The 21,747-nt window shown below is 45.7% G+C and overlaps 1 protein-coding gene across 2 annotated transcripts in view; it reads left to right on the top strand.

The window, feature by feature from the left end:
- The window catches only part of syce3 (synaptonemal complex central element protein 3), a 104,614-nt gene extending 87,486 nt beyond the window's left edge, over positions 1 to 17,128 (top strand). For both annotated transcript variants that reach the window (XM_085995151.1, XM_085995147.1), the window contains exons 2-3: positions 14,629 to 14,737; positions 16,823 to 17,128. In XM_085995151.1, coding sequence (XP_085851277.1) covers positions 14,629 to 14,737; positions 16,823 to 16,950 — 237 coding nt within the window. In that variant the 3' untranslated portion in view covers positions 16,951 to 17,128. The remainder of the gene's footprint in view (positions 1 to 14,628; positions 14,738 to 16,822) is intronic.
- Positions 17,129 to 21,747: the final 4,619 nt, after the last annotated feature.

Below are 21,747 nucleotides of genomic sequence, written 5' to 3'. Positions count from 1 at the left end.
CAGCGACCCTCTACGACGGGAATCCAAATGGGTGCGACTCTTCCTTGTTCGGTGGCTGCGGAACAAAAGGTAGACCACAGCCTCCTAATCCTGCAGGAGGGAAGAATGTGATAATAATAATAACTTCCGGGAAGTTATGTCATCACTTCCTGTGAACTGTGAACTATGAACTATGAACTGTGTACATACCTCACTTCCTGTCATATGTCACTTCCTGTTGGACTGGTATAAATACTGGACTGTTCAGTATTGTAATCGGCTTCTACCAGAGGCATGGTAAGACCTCTCTTGTATATAGTGTGTTTATAAGTTACTTAAAGCTTACTTTAAAGTTACTTGATGGTAAGACTCCTTTTTCTTACATCAATCACTATGGAGAAGGACAATGTAGGCATAGAAATCAGGCAGGAGGATCGTGATATAGTTGAACAAATTAGTATTGAGAGGGAGGAGGTACTAGCAGTTTTAGCGGGCTTAAAAGTGGATAAATCGCTAGGCCCAGACAAGATGTATCCCAGGCTGCTATGTGAGGCAAGGGAGGAGATTGCAGGGGCTCTGGCACAAATTTTCAGAACCTCTCTGGCCACAGGGGAGTTGCCAGAGGACAGGAGGACAGCTAATGTAGTACCATTGTTCAAGAAGGGTAGTAAGGATATACCAGGGAATTACAGGCCAGTGAGCCTAACATCAGTGGTAGGGAAATTATTGGAAAAAATTCTGAGGGACAGAAATAGTCTCCACTTGGAGAGGCAAGGATTAATCAAGGATAGTCAGCATAGCTTTGTCAGGGGGAGGTCATGTTTAACCAATTTGATTGAATTTTTTGAGGGGGTGACTAGGTGTGTGGATGAGGGTAGTGCAGTTGATGTAGTCTACATGGACTTCAGTAAGGCTTTTGACAAAGTCCCGCATGGGAGACTGGTCAAGAAGGCAAGAGCTCATGGGATCCAGGGCAATTTGGCACATTGGATCCAAAATTGGCTTAGTGGCAGGAGGCAGAGGGTGATGGTCGAAGGTTGTTTTTGTGACTGGAAGCTTGTGTCCAGTGGTATACCGCAGGGATCGGTGCTGGGCCCTTTGCTGTTTGTAGTGTACATTAATGATTTAGATATAAATGTAGGAGGTATGATCAGTAAGTTCACAGATGACATGAAAATTGGTGGAGTGGTAAATAGCGAGGAGGGAAGCCTCAGGCTACAGGACGATATAGACGGGTTGGTCAGATGGGCAGAACAGTGGCAAATGGAATTTAACCCTGAAAAGTGTGAGGTGATGCATTTTGGGAGGACTAACAAGGCAAGGGAACACACAATGAATGGTAGGACCCTAGGAAGGACAGAGGATAAGAGGGACCTTGGTGTACATGTACATAGATCCCTTAAGGCAGCAGGACAGGTAGATAAGGTGGTTAAAAAGGCATATGGATACTTGCCTTCATTAGCCGAGGCATAGAATATAAGAGCAGGGAGGTTATGATTGACGATAGCAAAATACTGCAGATGCTGGAAATCCGAAATAACAACAGAAAATGCTGGAAAAACTCAGCAGGCCAGGCAACATCCGTGGAGAGAAATTAGAGTTGACGTTTTGGGTCGAAACCCTTTTTCAAAACTGGAAAGGAAATAAAATAGATCGAAGGCAGGGCTGCGATAGAACAAAAGAAGTAAAAGAGACATTAAGAGGTATTCAAAACCAGACGAAATGGTAATAGGACAAGTGGAGACAAAAGACGGCTGAGATTAGGTGTGAAGTGTACTGGCAGGATGAGACAGAGCTGCCATGTGGGAGAGAGGAAAAAAAAGGAGGGGGGGGTGGCGGAAGGTAAGACCCAAAACAAAGGGGTGGAAAAAAATATAAGTAAAAATGTAATAGGGGCCGAGGTTATGATCTGAAATTGTTGAACTCGATATTGAGTCTGGAAGGCTGCAAAGTGCAGCTACGTTAGGATGGAGCTGTACAAATGCTAGTTAGGCCACAGCTGGAATACTGTGCGCAGTTCTGGTTGCCACACTATAGGAAGGATGTGATTGCATTGGAGAGGGTCAAAGAGTTAGTCATAGAGTTTTACAGCACAGAAAGAGGCCCTTCGGCCCATCGTGTCTGCGCCGCCCATCCATCCCTGTCCAGTCTAATCCCATTTTCCAGCATTTGGTCCATAGCCTTGTATGCAATGGCATTTCAAGTGCTCATCCAAATGCTTCTTGAATGTTGTGAGGGTTCCTGCCTCTACCACCCTTTCAGGCATTGAGTTCCACATTCTAACCACCCTCTGGGTGAAAATGTTCCTCCTCAAATCCCCTCTAAATCTCCTGCCCCTTACCCTGAATCTATGCCCCCTTGTTATTGACCCCCCTACTAAGGGGAAAAGTTCCTCTTTATCTACCCTATCTATGCCCCTCATCATTTTGTACACCTCAATCAGGTCCCCCCTCAGCCTTCTTTGCTCCAAGGAAAACAACCCCAGCCTGTCCAGCCTCTCTTCATAGCTGAGGCACTCCATCCCAGGTAGCATCCTGGTGAATCTTCTCTGCACCCTCTCCAAAGCAATCACATCCTTCCTATAGTGAGGCGACCAGAACTGCACACAGTACTCCAGCTGTGGCCTCACCAGCGTTTTGTACAGCTCCATCATAACCTCCCTGCTCTTATATTCTATGCCTCGGCTAATGAAGGCAAGTATCCCATATGCCTTTTTAACCACCTTATCTACCTGTTCCGCTGCCTTCAGGGATCTATGTACATGTACACCAAGGTCCCTCTGACCCTCTGTACTTCCTAGGGTCCTACCACTCATTGTGTATTCCCTTGCCTTATTTGTCCGTCCAAAATGCACCACCTCGCACTTTTCAGGGTTAAATTCCATTTGCCACTTTTCCGCCCATCTGACCAACCCGTTTATATCGTCCTGTAGCCTGAGGCTTTCCTCCTCACAATTTACCACCCCACCAATTTTCATGTCATCTGCGAACTTACTGATCATACCTTTTACATTCTCATCCAAATCATTTATGTAGATCACAAACAACAAGGGACCCAGCACCGATCCCTGAGGCACCCCACTGGACACAGGCTTCCAGTCACAAAAGCAACCTTCGACCATCACCCTCTGCCTCCTGCCACTCAGCCAGTTTAGGATCCAACGCGCCAAGGCACCCTGGATCCCATGGGCTCTTACCTTCTTGACCAGTCTCCTATGCGGGACTTTGTCAAAAGCTTTACTGAAGTCCATGTAAACCACATCCACAGCATTTCCCTCATCCACCCCCCAAGTCACCCCCTCGAAAAATTCAATCAGATTTGTCAGACATGATTTACCCTTGACAAAGCCATGCTGACTATCCCCGATTAATCCTTGCCTCTCCAAGTGGAGACTAATTTTGTCCCTCAGAATTTTTTCCAATAATTTCCCTACCACAGATGTTAGGCTCACTGGCCTGTAATTCCCTGGTTTATCCCTGCTACCCTTCTTGAATAATGGTACTATGTTAGCTGTTCTCCAGTCCTCTGGTACATCCCCTGTGGCCAGAGAGGTTCTGAAAATTTGTGTCAGAGCCCCTGCAATCTCCTCCTTTGCCTCCCACAGCAGCCTGGGATACATCTCGTCCGGGCCTGGGGATTTATCCACTTTTTGGCCTGCTAAAACCGCTAGCACCTCCTCCCTCTCGATGCTAATATGTTCAAGTATGTCACAGCCCCCTTGCCCGATTTCTATGTCTGCATCGTCTTTCTCCATAGTGAACACAGATGCAAAAAATTCATTTAAAACCCCGCCTACATCATCTGGCTCTACACACAGATTGCCACTTTGATCCCTAATGGGCCCTACCCTTTCCCTGGTTATCCTCTTGCCCTTAATATACTTATAAAACATCTTAGGATTTTCCTTTATTTTGCTCGCCAGTGTTATTTCATGGCCCCTCCTCGCCCTCCTAATTTCTTTTTTAAGTATGCCCCTGCATTTTTTATACTCCTCTAGGGCTTCTTCCGTCTTTAGTCTTTTGTAACTGCCAAAAGCCCCCCTTTTATTTCTAATGCATTTTTGTATATCCCTTGTCATCCAAGGTTCCCTTTGCTTGCTGGTCCCACCCTTGACCTTTACAGGAACATGTTGGCGTTGTACTCTCTCTATTTCCCTTCTGTTTTGATGTGGATTTTCCTAGAAGTAGCTGCTCCCAGTCCAATTTGGCCAGATCCTGCCTTATCATATTAAAATCGGCCTTCCCCCAATTTAGAACCCTTATTTCCGGGCCGTCTTTGTCTTTTTCCATGACCACCTTAAATCTCACCGAATTGTGGTCACTGTCGCCAAAATGCTCTCCTACTGACACTTCCACCACTTGCCCGGTTACATTCCCCAGAATTAGGTCCAGTACCGCCCCCTCTCTTGTAGGACTTTCTACATGTTGGCTCAAAAAGCTCTCCTGGATGCACTTTAAGAATTCTGCACCCTCTAAGCCTTTCACACTCTGACTATCCCAATTTATATTGGGGAAGTTGAAATCCCCCACTATTATTACCCTATTATTTTCGCACTTTTCTGAGATTTGCCTACATATCTGTTCCTCTATCTCCCCCTGACTGTTTGGGGGCCTATAGTACACTCCCAGCAAAGTGCTTGCCCCCTTTTTGTTTTTAAGTTCTACCCATATGGCCTCATTAGAGGAACCCGCTAATATATCATCCCTCCTTACAGCAGTAATTGACTCCTTAATTAATATTGCAACACCCCCTCCCCTTTTACACCCCCCTCTGTCTCGCCTGAAGATTCTATACCCCGGAATATTGAGCTGCCAGTCCTGACCCTCCCTCAACCATGTCTCTGTGATAGCAACAATATCGTACTCCCATGTGTTCAACAACAACTTCAGTTCATCCACCTTATTTGCAAGACTCCTTGCATTAAAATAAATGCCTTCCAGCCTTGCCATATTCCCTTTTGCCTTCACATATTTGCTCTGCCTTCCCAGCTGACTTGTTTTTCCCTCTGTATTTGGCTGTAAATCACCCCCTACTATAGCTCCACTCTGTACCCCATCCCCCTGCCAAGTTAGTTTAAACCACCCCCAGCAGTGCTAGCAAACCTCCCCGCAAGGATATTGGTTCCCCTCTGGTTCAGGTGTAAACCGTCCGACTTGTACAAGTCCCACCTTTCCCAGAAGCAGACCCAGTGATCCAGGAAACTAAAGCCCTCCCCCCTGCACCATCCCTTTAGCCACGCATTCATCTGTTCTATCTTCCTATTCCTATACTTACTAGCACGTGGCACCGGGAGTAATCCAGAGATTACAACCCTTGAGGTCCTGCTCTTTAATCCTTCACCTAGCTCCCTAAATTCTTTTAGGTGCAGAGGAGATTCACCAGGATGCTACCTGGGCTGGAGCGCTTCAGCTATGAAGAGAGACTGGACAGGCTGGGGTTGTTTTCCTTAGAGCAGAGAAGGCTGAGGGGGGACCTGATTGAGGTGTACAAAATTATGAGGGGCATAGACAGGATAGAATGGAACTTTTCCCCTTAGTAGAGGGGTCAATAACCAGGGGGCATAGTTTCAAGGTAAGGGGCAGGAGGTATAGAGGGGATTTGAGGAAAAACTTTTTCACCCAGAGGGTGGTTGGAATCTGGAACTCACTGCTTGAAAGGGTGGTAGAGGCAGGAACCCTCACAACATTCAAGAAGCATTTGGGTGAGTACTTGAAATGCCATAGCATACAAGGCTACGGACCAAGTGCTGGAAAATGGGATTAGAATAGATAGGGCTTGATGGCCGGCGTGGACATGATGGGCCAAAGGGCCTCTTTCTGTGCTGTATAACTCTATGGGGCCGATTTTCCTGCAGGTGTGGGGAATTGTTGGGTTCCCCAAATGTCGGGGTTCCCACACGAATGTAAATGGGTCTGCCAGATTGATGCAATTTTCCCTCAATTGGCCAATTCATTTCCAGCGTGTGGGAACCCTTGCTAATTGACTATTTCCAGTCAGAAAGTCGCAGAGTATGATGTCATAATTCGTGGTGCTTTTAAGGTCCACAGCAAGCATTGCTTCCTCTGCAAGCTTCCAAACGAACCATACAGGATGGCAGAGGAGCCTGCAGCAGCTGTGGCCAGTGCCAGACCCCGAGCTGCCTCCAAATTCGACGAGGCTTCACTGCAGGCATTATTGGATGGGGTCAGGGCCCACAGGGAGGTCCTCTTCCCTAGGTCAGGGAGGAAGAGGCCTCCCACTGAGACCAAGGCTGCATGGATGCAGATGACAGCAGATGTCAACTTGCTGGGAGTCACCAGAAGAACCTGGATACAGTGTCGGAAACGATTCCATGACCTTCACCGTACAGGAAAAGTAAGTATGAAGTTTCCATCACCCTCAAACTGATCCCCATTGCCTTTCCCCACCAGCACTCAGCTTTAGCACTCTCTTCCTCCACATCCCACTTCACAGTCACATTCATGCACCCTTACCCATTCCCTCTCTCTCTATGCTCACATTCACGTAACTACTCCACCATGCAGCCCTCACACACTGATGCTTTGAACACAACTGACAACACACAGGGAGGGCCTTGGTCTTGCAGCCTCACACCATCTTTGTCTCCCTCTAAGTATCTATGCTATGCAATCTCTACATTCACTCCTTCATTCTCACTCAAACTCCACTTGTCTCCCTCATTGCAGGAAAAGAGAGCTCACAACAACAGAGAGCAAGCCAGGACTGGAGGAGGCCCACCCTCAATAGCCCACCTGACCCCCTGGGAGGAAGGAGTGCTGGAAATTGTCGGGGCTGATGTGGCTGCGGAAGCTGGGGAAGGAGAGACAGGGGCAGTCCCGCAAGCTGGTGACAGAATAGTTTTCCATCTCTCTCATTGACATAGCATGAGTCACTGTTATGGTTCTGAAGCTACATCATTTGGACTTATGAACATCTGCAAAACCCAATGTGCATGTAAAGTTGGCATCACATCTCTAACTCTTTCCTCTACTCCCCCACAGGACCATCCAGAGTCCCCGTCCCCACTGTGGAGGAGGAAGAGGCTGAGCAGCCAGACTCCTCAGAGGAAGCTCCAACCTCTGAGGGCGCAGCGTCAGCAGAAGTAAGCGCACCCAGCACCAGCGCAGACACTCACACCTCGGGGGGACCTTCGGGACATAGAGTAGTGTTGTCACCTGGTGCTTCACAGCTCACAAGTGAGCATCAGCAGATTGTGGAGACAGGGACAGCAGTGGAGAGTCCTCGTCGGAGGGTGCAGGACTCTGCCAGCTCAGCTCAGCGGCATGTCGACCCTCTGCCTCTGGGTCCATCCACAAGAGAAGAGGTGATGGATCTCCATGCACAGATGCAGGAGTCTCTGGCAGGTTTTGTCTCCAGGGTCGCTGCGAGTGTGGAGCGAATGGAGGAGTCCATAGCGAACATGAGCAGAGCCTTTGTGGAGTCATTGGCGCATGAACGCATCACCACGGAAAGGATGGCAACCTCCGTGGAAAGGATGGCTACAGTAGAGGAGAGGATGGCTACGGCCATGGAGGAGCTAAGTCGCCAGAGTGTTGAAAACATGGTGAGTGTTCAGAATAGACTGACATCTCTGGAGGAGCGATGGTCATAGAGTCATAGAGTTATACAGCACAGAAAGAGGCCCTTCGGCCCATCGCGTCCGCGCCGGCCATCAAGCCCTATCTAATCTAATCCCATTTTCCAGCATTTGGTCCGTAGCCTTGTATGCTATGGCATTTCAAGTGCTCATCCAAATGCTTCTTGAATGTTGTGAGGGTTCCTGCCTCTACCACCCTTTCAGGCAGTGAGTTCCAGATTCCAACCACCCTCTGGGTGAAAAAGTTTTTCCTCAAATCCCCTCTAAACCTCCTGCCCCTTACCTTGAATCTATGCCTCCTTGTTATTGACCCCTCTACTAAGGAGAAAAGTTCCTTTCTATCCACCCTATCTATGCCCCTCATAATTTTGTATACCTCAATCAGGCAGGTCCGCCCTCAGCCTTCTCTGCTCCAAGGAAAACAACCCCAGCCTGTCCAGTCTTTCTTCATAGCTGAAGCGCTCCAGCCCAGGTAACATCCTGGTAAATCTCCTCTGCACCCTCTCCAAAGCAATCACATCCTTCCTATAGTGTGGTGACCAGAACTGCACACAGTACTCTAGCTGTGGCCTTACCAGCGTTTTGTACAGCTCCATCATAACCTCCCTGCTCTTATATTCTATGCCTCGGCTAATGAAGGCAAGTATCCCTTATGCCTTTTTAACCACCTTATCCACCTGTTGTGCTGCCTTCAGGGATCTATGTACATGCACACCAAGGTCCCTCTGATCCTCTGTCTTTCCTAGGGTCTTACCATTCATTGTGTATGCCCTTGCCTTGTTAGTCCATCCAAAATGCATCACCTCACACTTTTCAGGGTTAAATTCCATTTGCCACTGTTCCGCCCATCTGACCAACCCATCTATATCGTCCTGTAGCCTGAGGCTTCCCGCCTCGCTATTGAGCACCCCACCAATTTTCATGTCATCTGCGAACTTACTGATCATACCTTTTACATTCACATCCAAATCATTAATGTAGACCACAAACAGCAAGGGACCCAGCACCGATCCCTGCGGTACCCCACTGGACACAGTCTTCCAGTCACAAAAACAACCTTCCACCATCACCCTCTGCCTTCTGCCACTAAGCCAGTTTTGGATCCAATGTGCCAAGGCACCTTGGATCCCATGGGCTCTTACCTTCCTGACCAGTCTCCTATGCGGGACTTTATCAAAAGCCTTACTGAAATCCATGTAAACCACATCCACTGCACTACCCTCATCAACACACCTAGTCACCCCCTCGAAAAATTCAATCCAATTGGTCAGACATGATCTTCCCTTGACAAAGCCATGCTGGCTATCCCTAATTAATCCCTGCCTCTCCAAGTGGAGACCAATTCTGCCCATCAGAATCTTTTCCAATAATTTCCCTACCACTGATGTTAGGCTCACCGGCCTTTAATTCCCTGGTTTATCCCTACTACCCTCCTTGAATAATGGTACTACGTTAGCTGTTCTCCAGTCCTCTGGCACATCCCCTGTGGCCAGAGAGGTTCTGAAAATTTGTGTCAGAGCCACTGCAATCTCCTCCTTTCCCTCACATAGTAGCCTGGGATACATCTCGTCCGGGCCTGGGGATTTATCCACATTAAGCCTGCTAAAACTGCTAGTACCTCCTCCCTCTCGATGCTAATATGTTCAAGTATATCACAGCCCCCCTGCCCAATTTCTATGTCCACATCGTTCTTCTCCATAGTGAACACAGATGCAAGAAATTCATTTAAAACCCCACCTACATCCTTTGGCTCTACACACAGTTTGCCACTTTGGTCCCTAATGGGCCCTACTCTTTCCCTAGTTATCCTCTTGCCCTTAATATACTTATAAAACACATTCCCTAGAATTAGGTCCAGTAACGACCCCTCTCTTGTTGGGCTTTCTACATGCTGGCTCAAAAAGCTCTCCTGGATGCACTTTAAGAATTCTGCACCCTCTAAGCCTTTCACACTCTGACTATCCCAGTTAATATTGGGGAAGTTGAAATCCCCTACTATTATTACCCTATTATTTCTACACTTCTCTGAGATTTGCCTACATATCTGTTCCTCTATCTCCCCCTGACTGTTTGGGGGCCTATAGTACACTCCCAGCAAAGTGCTTGCCCCCTATTTGTTTTTAAGTTCTACCCATATGGCCTCATTAGAGGAACCTGCTAAGATATCATCCCTCCTTACAGCAGTAATTGACTCCTTGATTAATATTGCGACACCCCCTCCTCTTTTACACCCCCCTCTGTCTCACCTGAAGATCCTATACCCTGGAATATTGAGCTGCCAGTCCTGCCCCTCCCTCAGCCATGTCTCTGTGATAGCAACAATATCATACTCGCATGTGTTCATCAACAGCTTCAATTCATCTGCCTTACTTGCAAGACTCCTTGCATTAAAATAAATGCCATCCAGCCTTGCCCGACTCCCTTGTGCCATTACATATTTGATCTGCCTTCCAGGCTGACTTGTTTTTTCCTCTGTATTTGGCTGTGCAGCACCCCCTACTATAGCTCCACTCTGTATCCCATTCCTCTGCGAAGTTAGTTTAAACCAACCCCCCCCCCAACAGTACTAGCAAACCTCCCCGCAAGGATGTTGGTCCCATTCTGGTTCACGTGCAACTCGTCCAACTTGTACAAGTCCCACCTTCCCCAGAAGCAGACCCAGTGATCCAGGAAACTAAAGCCCTCCCTCCTGCACCAACCCTTTAGCCACGCATTCATCTGCTCTGTCCTCCTTTTCCTATACTCACTAGCACGTGGCACTGGGAGTAATCCAGAGATTACAACCTTTGAGGTCCTGCTTTTTAATCTGCTACCTAGCTCCCTAAAATCTTGTTGCAGGACCTCATCCCTCTTTCTACCTATGTCATTGGTACCAATCTGAACCACGACCTCTGACTGTTTGCCCTCCCCCTTCAGAATGCCCTGCAGCTGTTCAGTGACATCCTTGACCCTGGCACCAGGGAGGCAACATACCATCCTGGAGTCACGTCTGCGGCCACAGAAACATCTATCTGTTCCTCTTACAATAGAATCCTCTATCACTATTGCTCTCCCACTCTTTTTCCTCCCCTCCTGTGCAGCTGAGCCACTCGTAGTGCCACGGACTTGGCTCTTGCTGCATTCCCCTGAGAAACCATCTCCCCATCAGTGTCCAAAACGTAAAATCTGTTGGAGAGGGAGATGGACCCAGGGGACTCCTGCACTACCTTCCTAGTTCTTTTACTCTGTCTGGCGGTCACCCATTTCCTGTCTGCCTGTGCACTCTTTATCTGTGGTGTGACCACCTCGTTAAACTTGCTATCCGTGAAGATCTCATCTTCGCGGATGCTCCATCTGTCACATACCCCTTAATATTACTTTTTGAAGTAACTATCGAAGTCTCTTGTAAAAGTATTTATTATCTCTGATTAAGCTATAGTTTGTGGCAAAACATTCCCTATTCTAACCATTTTATCATCTCAAAGACCAATGGAAACAATTCAACACTATTTTCCATACTATAACCCTTCATAATCTTAAAGAATTTTATCAAGTCACCCATCAACCTTTTGAGCTTCAGTGAAAAAGTCCTAATTTCTGAAGTCTCTCTGCATAACTGTAATTCTTCATCCCTGGAAACACTTTAATGAATCTACACTGCCTTTTCCAGTACTTTTATATATTTCTTATCAATGGCATACCCACAACTGTATGTAACGCTCCAATTGTGGCTTAACTAAGATATTATTACTGCCAGCTTGGCTAGGTAGTTGCACTTTCACCTTTGAGTCAGAAGGTTGTGGGTTGAACGACTTCAATCTAGGACTTCAGCAGTTAATCTAGGTTTATATTTCAGTGTAGTTCTGATGGAGTGCAGCATTGTCAGAGCTGCTGTCTTTCAGAAGAGGTGGTCTGCTTGGACATTAAATATTCCATATGTTAGACTTTCAAAGAGGAGCATGGAATTCTTCTGGTTTCCTGGCCAACATTCATGCCACCACCAACACAGAATAACAGGGCCTAGAAATTCGGTTGGTAGCGCCAGCGATTAGCGCCTAAAGAGCCCGAGAATTGGGGCGTTACCCAATTTTCGGGTGGGCGCAGTGAATATAGCGCCACCTCCCATATTGAGTATCCTTTTAGCGCCGGCGCTAATTCTTTGCGCGCGCCCACGGGTGCAGGCACATCATGACATCATTTCAGTGTGCAACGCCTTTTTTGCGCCCCGGACCGGATATTCGGTGGCGCCCGCAACCTTTCCGCCTGGCGCTATTAGTGACAGTTGGATGGAGCGTTCCCAGGCCCTTCTCGGACTCGGGGGGCGCTCTTTAAAGGGGACAGCAATAGTCTAACAGCTGCAGCCATTTGGGCTGGCCATTCTGATCGTTGCTGGAGAGAGTTGCTGACCTTCTGTTGGACAGTACTTTTCTCATTGAGCCTTTGGAGGCACTGGCACTGGCAGCTTGAGGGCCCGGCTCCCGAGCTGGTGATGCAGCATCTGAAAGCAGGGAGGTGGAAGAGTGGCTTTGGCAAAAGGACAGCTTGGCAGCAAGGGATGCCAGATTTTGTGGCAAGGCTATGACATGGGTCCACAGTGAGAAAGCATGCTGGCGGGGGGAACAAGTGGAAGGAGACAGTTGTAAAAGGTGAGAACCTTACCATCGCTGTCGACAATGGGGTTGGCAGCTGCAGTGGTTACAGGACCACTCAGACGTCCTCCAAGAATCTGGTGGACTCTCTCCTCGAGATCCGTGAGAGTGACCACTTGTGGAGGTCCTCCACCGGTGCGAAGCTGGTCTTTGCCAATCCTCGCCAGCTTGGGCTGCAGGGGAAAGGAGGGGAAGTTATGTTACCTGATACCCTGAGTGATCATCTCATGCCCCCCATGGTGGAAGAGCCCTTACATGATGCCCTGAGTGATCATCTCATGCCCCCCATGGTGCAAGAGCCCTTACATGACGCCTTGAGTCAAATGTGCATGTGTGTGCCCAGAAAGGGCCATGGGTGCTTGCTGGCAGATGCCAATGGGGCACAGGCCACCCTGTAGCCATAAAGTCAGGTGCAAATGAAGGGATGCAGAAGTTTGCAGAAACAACACCCACCCTCACGACCCGAGTGAGGTCGTTGAATTTCTTTCTGCATTGGACAGGGCTCCTGGTCACCATGCTGCTGGAGTTGACCCTCTGGCATACATCCCTCCAAGCTCATCAGTAGTCCTTATGACTCGGCCTCCTGCCATTATCTGGGTAGAGAACATCTCGCCGGCGCTCCACTGCGGCCACCAATTGCTCCAGAGCCTCATTGGTGAAGCGCTCTGCTCTCTGTCTCACCTTCTCCATCTGGTGCAAGTTTTTAGCGCCAGAGAAGGGCCTGCGCCGATTCTGAGGCCTACAAGGCGCAGAGTGTGGATGCTGAAGCTGACTGACCCACCCCTTTAAGAGCTGGCCGGCGCCTGGAAGTCTCGTGGTCATCGGTAATTGAGAGCACCTGCGCTGCGCCCGTCCACTCCGATATTGGGTTGCGCCGGAAGTTTAGCGCCTTAGGAGTCCCGTGTAACGCCTGAATTCACGCCTCAATCCCCTTTAGGGGCGATGCAACCCAATATCGCGCCAGGTGGCGATAAGTTGCGTCTGGCTATAAACTTTGCGCTGCGCCAATTCTAACACCCCGAGTGGGGCTATACCCAATTTCTAGGCCCAGGACTTTTATTTCATTTACTATTTGTGGTGCTTTGTGCACAGATTGGCTGCCACATATGTTTACATAACAACAGTGACAATACTTCAAAGGTAGTTTATTGGCTATGAAGTATTTTGGGTTGCCCTGAGGATGTGAAAGGCATGATGTAAATGTAAGTTCTTTATCGTGCAAGTTCAACATTGCCTCCCTGTTTTTGTATTATAAGCCTCAAAATACAAAGGAAAGAAAGACTTTCATTTATATAGCGCCTTTCATGACCATCCGATGTCCCAAAACGCTTTACAGCCAATGAAGTATTTATTGTTGAAGTGTAGTCATTGCTGTAATATAGGAAACGTGGCAGCCAATTTGCACACAGCAAGGTCCCACAAACAGCAACGTGATAATGACCAGATAATCAGTTTTAGTGATGTTGATTGAGGATAAATATTGGCCAGGACACCGGGAATAACTCCACTGCTCTTCTTCGAAATAGTGCCATGGGATCTTTTACATCCACCTGAGAGGGCAAATGGGGCCTCGGTTTAATATCTCATCCAAAATATCTTTTGATGTAATTGTCTATTTCCACAACTACATTTAGTATTCTGTGCATCTGCACAGCAAGGTCCCAATGCTCCTATAATCAATTTACATTCTTACCATTTAAAGTGTACTTCCTTTCCCTACTTGCTTCCAAAATGCATTACTTCACATTTCTCTACACTGAACTAGATCTAATAACTTTCTGGCCATTCTAATTATCCTATCTATGTCCTCCTACAGCCTTTACAGGTCTCATCACAATATGCCATATTCCTCAATTTGATTTCATCCATAAATTTCAATATTGTTCTTACCATTCTTTAGTCCAGTTCATTTATATTTGTCGTCAGTAACAATGGCTGCAACACAGATATCCTGGAATACCATTCACAGCATCCTTACTAAGCAGTAGAGGAGGTAGTCTCACTCCACTCTGCTTTAGAGTCAGTTTGGGCCTTCACACCCGGTTTATAATCAAATTCTGATTGGTGCAAATCACTTGCAGTTTCCTATTACAGTAAACATGTGAAGTCTGAATGCTCTGTTAATAAAGATCCTTATTCTGAGTGGCAAATCGAATAAAATAACTCAATATGGCATTTATAATGTGAAGTTTAACTATTTAAAATAATGGTTGAATTAAATCAGGTCATTTTTACTTGGATGATACGGTTTTCAGTCTGGCTCACAGATGTACAGTTGAGAATTTGAGAATCTCTCCTCTATCTCGTTTATAATATTCAGGATTTCACTTTTCTCACTAAATTCATAATATTGATGATCATTAGTCAAAATGATTGGACCCATTGTTTTTGGTGGTATTTATTTGTATTTATTTGTTGAATTAGATGCACAAGGATCCAACGAGTAATTATTGCATGGCTGAACACCAGAAAATACTTGAGGAAACTATTAAATACTTGGGTGCAATGTTAGAAGATATGGACCAACTATATGGTAACTATGATATATTTAACAGAAAAATTGATTTGTTAAATTAAATTTAAGAAGGCAAATTATATAGAGTATAGAATCATTATGTACATATTACTGAGTGAGATGTTGCGACACTAATTGATAGATTCTCATTTAAATAGCATTTTCTATGCTTGTATTTTTTTCTCTTTTTCTATCAATATTCACCCTTCCCTCCAACTCTCCTGAAGTTGTTGACTGCTTGCAGCCATACAATTGCACAGACATCAGTTGCCTTCCATTATCTAGTCCAAGTCGCCAGTATTCACGTGTGATCTGAGTTAATAAATGCCAGCAGGATATTTAACTACAGGAGGGCATCACAGTCTAGCCCAATCCAATCCTTGCCCAATATCTACAAATAAACACATCCAGCAGGGATGATAGATAGCAAAGGGAAATCTGCCCCTCATGCAAGCTTCCAACACTTGACACATTCAGTGGGAGGTCACAATGAATATTAAAATAGGCTCACCCTGGAAGTTTCTACAGACCAACCATGCTCTCGGCAGATTGTCCATTTGAGTTTACATTGAGAGTAGCAATGTAGACTGACCCAGAAGTTTCAGTAGGTGAAAGCCCAATTTTCATCCTATGAAAAGTTTATGGGTCTTTTTCTACAAAGTTGTGGATCTGTCTATCCTTTCCTATGCATCTTGAAAATTGATATCAAACAATTAATTTCACTGGGCCTTCTGATAGCCAAGTGTTGTCCGAGATCTCAGACAATCCATATAAACTGAAGAGGATTGAGATTTATTCTAATTGATAGCAGCTCCCAAATAATAACTGTTCCCCTGATTGATATAGGAACTGATATTCATTTATGTACTTTCTTACAAAGTTGCAGAGTATTTTTTAAATTTTGGTCTCAAGATGTGGTGGCACACATTTATTGCCCATCCCTAGTTGCCTGGAGAAAGGAGTGGTGGGCCTTCTCCTTGAACTGCTGCAATCCTTGCGCTGATGATGCTCCCGCAATGGTGTAAGGTAGGGAAGTCCAGAATTTTGACTCAGTGACAATGAAGGAAAGTCGGTTTAGTGTGTGACTTAGCGGTGATGATGTTCCCATGATCTTGTTGCTCGTGTCCGTGGTGGTAGAGTTCATGAGCTTCTAGCTGCTGTTGGAGTAAGCTTGGTGAGTTGCTGCAATGCATCCTGCAGATAGTACATACTACAAGGAAAGTTAAGGAATTCTTCCAAATGGTATACCTTTTGTTGTGGCTTTGGTCAACAACAGCATTTTTTTGGTCACGTAACTTTCTATCCCCCAAATTACAAATTGTTAGTGGTAAAAATAGTTTAAAAAGTGATTCTACCGCTAACTGAAAAAACTCAAGTTTCACATTTTGCTGTTCTTATTAATGACCTTTTGTAAGAAAGATAGGAAATAGAGAAGAAAATTCTTTCTAGGATTCATATGCACCTGGACATCATGGGCTAAAAATTGAGTAGCGCCCCCTTAGGGCGCTAACAGGAGGCGCAAAGCAACAACATTTTTCCCCCTAGATTCTTAAAATATTAGCATACCAAAGCTTAAATTCTTTTGCTAGAAATGACTTAGCGCTTCTGTTAAATTAGTTTATATGCAACAAGCATAATTTCAAGGCCATAATGTGAAACAAAGAGTTAACTGGGTGCCTGTTGTTACCTTTCTGTAGCATGGCCCAGTCACCCATGATAACAGCCATTCCAGTGCCATCACACACTAGACATACTTCTGTGTTTGACACTGGATAGCAAAGGAGGACCTTGTACTTACACTGGACTATCACAATTTAATATGTGCTACCCTAAATACTTTATCCAATAAAATCTCAAAAATAAAACAGGCTCTCAGACAAATAATAAGAATTACATTTTTTCATTGTTACTGAAAATTTAGTTTCCAGAATTCTGTTGAAAGTATTCAAAATAGTAACAATAAAAATCATAACTACTAGCACAACCAACCATTGGTATTTTTCACAATCAAAATGAATAAATACAACTTTATGCTAACCTATTGAATTGGTATCATTTTCCTGTCAAATGCTTAGTATTTTTGGTATCTCTTTTGCATTTCAGTGCAGACACAGCTTCTCCTGTGTGACTTGACTATATGCTTCAATTCTCCTGCAAAGATGGAAGCAGTCAAACGTGGTGAAGAAAGTTACAAGCATCATAGAGAAATATCAGACCAGAACCAGTATTAAAATAATAAAAAGAGGTTATCCTACATACCCTGAATTTTGAATATAAATGGCATTAAACAATAATTTCTTGTCAGAGTGTTGGGAATCTTGTGAAAATATGTTTGTCTTCTGTGTGTTCTTTCTGCTGTAATGTTATCTATTCAGGTGGTATTCCAGAATAAAAGTGAGTCAGGTTTTATTTTAAGTGTTTTTGTTATTGTTCTGCATTCACAGGCCACTGCCCTTAAGAGTAAGTATAGTAAGAGTAAAACAAAAACTGATATGTTGGAAACACTGAGCAGGTCAGGCAGTATCTCTGGAGACAACAGATGAGTTAAGGTTTCAGGTGTGGACTCTTTGTCAAAATTGGAGGATATTACAGATGAACAGCATTTAAAAAGGAGTAGAACAACGGGAAGGTAAAGGAAAAACACACACATACAACTCATGACAAAATAAATAGAATGAGCTGTAATATGCTTAATTGGCAAATAAGAGATAGTTAAATAGCAGAAGTGCTATTAGCATGAGACAATAGTGAGGCATAATGAAAAAAAATCAAGAAATTTAAGACATTTACAAGACAGCGAGAACCTGTGAATTTTTTTTTATTCGTTCATGGGATGTGGGCGTCGCTGGCAAGGCCAGCATTTATTGCCCATCCCTAATTGCCCTTGAGAAGGTTGTGGTGAGCCGCCTTCTTGAACTGCTACAGTCTGTATTTTGAAGGTACTCCCACAGTGCTGTTAGAGAGAGAGTTCCAGGATTTTGACCCAGCGACGATGAAGGAATGTCGATATACTTCTAAGTCAGGATGGTGTGCGACTTGGAGAGGAACTTGGAGGTGGCGGTGTTCCCATGCGCCTGCTGCCCTTGTCCTTCTAGGTGGTAGAGGTCATGGGTTTGGGAGGTGCTGCCGAAGAAGGTTTGGCGAGTTGCAGCAGTGCATCTTGTAGATGGTATACACTGCAGCCACGGCACGCCAGTGGTGGAGGGAGTGCATGTTTAAGGTGCTGAAGCAGATGAGAGATGAGGCAAGTAGGGTTGAAGCACACAAAACTGACAAAGCGGAGATGAGTCCAGGAACCAGACCAACCCACCAGCATGATGTTCCGATGAAAGGTTCCAACCCCAGCACCAACACACCCATCCATTCCACATCGCCAGCACTTCCTGCCAAAGAAAAAGTGGGAGCTACAGTTAAAGTCTGAAGTTATTAAAGTCAATATTAAGACCAGAACTCTAGTAACAAAAAGCTACAAAAGACAAGGAATGCAAGAAAAAAAGGTTCTACCTTAGAACAGTAGGACAATGCAAAGGGGTTATTCTGTGAAAATTAAGCAAGATGACGGTAGAAGACACTAACAATATCCCAATAATGGATAATCAAGGGGCCACAGGGAGGGGAGAACTAAAGACAATCACTATCACTAAGGAAAAAGTACGTGGTAAAATAATGGGACTAAAAGACGACAAGTCCCCTGGACCAGATAGCCTGGATCCCAGGGTCTTAAAAGAAGTGGCTGCAGAGATGGTGGATGCATTGGTTGCAAACTACCAAAATTCCCTGGACTCTGGAGAGGTCCCAGCGATTTGGAAAACCATAAATGTAACACCCCTATTTAAGAAAGGAGGGAGACAGAAAGAAGGAAACTATAGACCAGTTAGCCTAACATCTGTTGTTGGGAAAATGCTGGAGTCCTTCATTAAGGAAGCAATAGCAGAGCATTTGGAAAATCATAATGCAGTCAAGCAGAGTCAGCATGGTTTTATGAAAGGGAAATCATGTTTAACAATTTTGCTGGAGTTCTTTGAGGAAGTAACAAGCAGGGTGGACAAAGGTGAGCCAGTGGATGTGGTGTATTTGGATTTCCAGAAGGCAATCGATAAGGTGCCACATAAAGGGTTACTGCATAAGATAAGAGCTCACGGAGTTGGGGGTGAAATGATTCGCAAATTTCATGTCTCCCCCGAGGATTTATAGAGTCATAGAGTCATAGAGTAATACAGCACAGATAGAGGCCCTTCGGCCCATCGTGTCCATGCCGGCCATCAAGCCCTGTCTAATCTAATCCCATATTCCAGCATTTGGCCCGTAGCCTTGTATGCTATGGCATTTCAAATGCTCATCCAAATGCTTCTTAAATGTTGTGAGGGTTTCTGCCTCCACAACCCTTTCAGGCAGTGAGTTCCAGACTCCAACCACCCTCTGGGTGAAAAAGTTCTTTCTCAAATCCCCTCTAAACCTCCCTCCCTTTACCTTGAATCTATGCCCCCTAGTTATTGACCCCTCTACTAAGGGGAAAAGCTCCTCAGCATCCATCCTATCTATGCCCCTCACAATTTTGTACACCTCAATCATGTCCCCCCTCAGCCTCCTCTGCTCCAAGGAAAACAAACCCAATCTGCCCAGTCTCTCTTCATAGCTGAAGCGCTCCAGCCCTGGTAACATCCTGGTGAACCTCCTCTGCACCCTCTCTAACGCGATCACATCTTTCCTGTAGTGTGGCGACCAGAACTGCACACAGTATTCCAGCTGTGGCCTAACCAGTGTTTTATACAGCTCCATCATAACCTCCTTGCTCTTATATTCTATGCCTCGGCTAATGAAGGCAAGTATCCCATATGCCTTTTTTACCACCTTATCCACCTGTTCCGCCGCCTTCAGGGATCTGTGTACCTGCACACCCAGATCCCTCTGACCCTCCGTCTTGCCTAGGGTCTTACCATTCATTGTGTATTCCCTTGCCTTGTTAGACCCCCCAAAGTGCATCACCTCGCACTTTTCCGGGTTAAATTCCATTTGCCACTGTTCCGCCCATCTGACCAACCCATCTATATCGTTCTGCAGACTGAGGCTACCCTCCTCGCTATTTACCACCCTACCAATTTTAGTATCATCCGCGAATTTACTGATCATACCCTTTACATTCATATCCAAGTCATTAATGTAGACCACAAACAGCAAGGGACCCAGCACCGATCCCTGTGGTACCCCACTGGCCACAGGTTTCCAGTCACAAAAACAACCTTCGACCCTCACCCTCTGCCTTCTGCCACTAAGCCAGTTTTGTATCCAATGTGCCAAGGCACCCTGGATTCCATGGGCTCTTACCTTCTTGACCAGTCTCCTGTGCGGGACTTTATCGAAGGCCTTACTGAAATCCATGTATACCACATCCACTGCGTTACCCTCATCCACACACCTAGTCACCCCCTCAAAAAATTCAATCAAATTAGTCAGACATGATCTTCCCTTGACAAAGCCATGTTGACTATCCCTGATTAATCCTTGCCTCTCCAAGTGGAGACAAATTTTGTCCCTCAGGATTTTTTCCAGTAATTTTCCTACCACTGATGTTAGGCTCACTGGCCTGTAGTTCCCCGGTTTTTCCCTACTACCCTTCTTGAATAATGGTACTACATTAGCGGTTCTCCAGTCCTCTGGCACATCCCCTGTGGCCAGAGAGGTCCTGAATATATGTGTTAGAGCCCCCGCAATCTCCTCCTTTGCCTCACACAGCAGCCTGGGGTACATTTCATCGGGGCCTGGGGATTTATCCATTTTTAGGCCAGCTAAAACCGCCAATACCTCCTCCCTCTCGATGTTAATATGTTCGAGCCTATCACAGTCCCCCCGCCCTATTTCTATGTCTACATCGTCCTTCTCCATAGTGAAAACAGATGCAAAAAATTCATTTAGAACCCCTCCTACATCTTCCGGCTCCACACACAGATTGCCACTTTTGTCCCTAATGGGCCCTATTTTTTCCCTAGTTATCCTTTTACCCTTAATATACTTATAAAACATCTTCGGATTTTCCTTTATTTTGCTCGCCAGTGTTATTTCATGGCCCCTTCTTGATCTCCTAATTTCTTTTTTAAGTATCCCCCTGCACTTTTTGTACTCCTCTAGGGCTTCCTCCGTCTTTAGCCTTTTGTATCTACCAAAAGCCCTCCTTTTTTTCCTAATCCATTCCCGTATATCCCCTGACATCCACGGTTCCCTGTGGTTTTTGGAACCACTCTTGACCTTTATGGGAACATGTTGCCCTTGTATGATCTCAATCTCCCTTCTGAAAGCCTCCCATTGCTCCGATGCGGATTTTCCTACAAGTAGCTGATCCCAGTCCATTTTGGCCAGATCCTGCCTTATCCTATTAAAATCGGCCTTCCCCCAATTTAGAACCTTTATTTCCGGCCCATCCCTGTCCTTTTCCATGACCACCTTAAATCTTACCATATTATGGTCACTATCACCAAAGTGCTCACCTACTAGCACTTTTTCCACTTGGCCGGCCACATTCCCTAGAATTAGGTCCAGTACAGCCCCCTCTCTTGTAGGACTTTCTACATGCTGGCTCAAAAAGCTCTCCTGGATGCACTTTAAGAATTCTACACCCTCTGAGCCTTTCACACTTTGACTATCCCAGTTAATATTGGGGAAGTTGAAATCCCCCATTATTATTACCCTATTATTTGCACATTTCTCTGAGATTTGCCTACATATCTGTTCCTCTATCTCCCCCTGACTGTTTGGAGGCCTATAGTACACTCCCAGCAAAGTGCTTGCCCCCTTTTTGTTTTTAAGCTCCACCCATATGGCCTCATTAGAGGACCCAGCTAATATATCATCCCTCCTTACCGCAGTAATTGACTCCTTAATTAATATTGCGACACCCCCTCCTCTTATACCTCCCCCTCTGTCTCGCCTGAAGATTCTGTACCCCGGAATATTGAGCTGCCAGTCTTGCCCCTCCCTCAACCATGTCTCAGTGATAGCAACAATATCATACTCCCATGTGTTTATCAACACCT

This window comes from Somniosus microcephalus, chromosome 8 (genome assembly GCF_052327205.1).
Source record: "Somniosus microcephalus isolate GS21.2 chromosome 8, FLI_Smic_1.0, whole genome shotgun sequence".
Classification (NCBI taxonomy): domain Eukaryota; kingdom Metazoa; phylum Chordata; class Chondrichthyes; order Squaliformes; family Somniosidae; genus Somniosus; species Somniosus microcephalus.
Note: the sequence above shows the minus strand (reverse complement) of the source record. Positions and strands in the feature narration are given on the sequence as shown.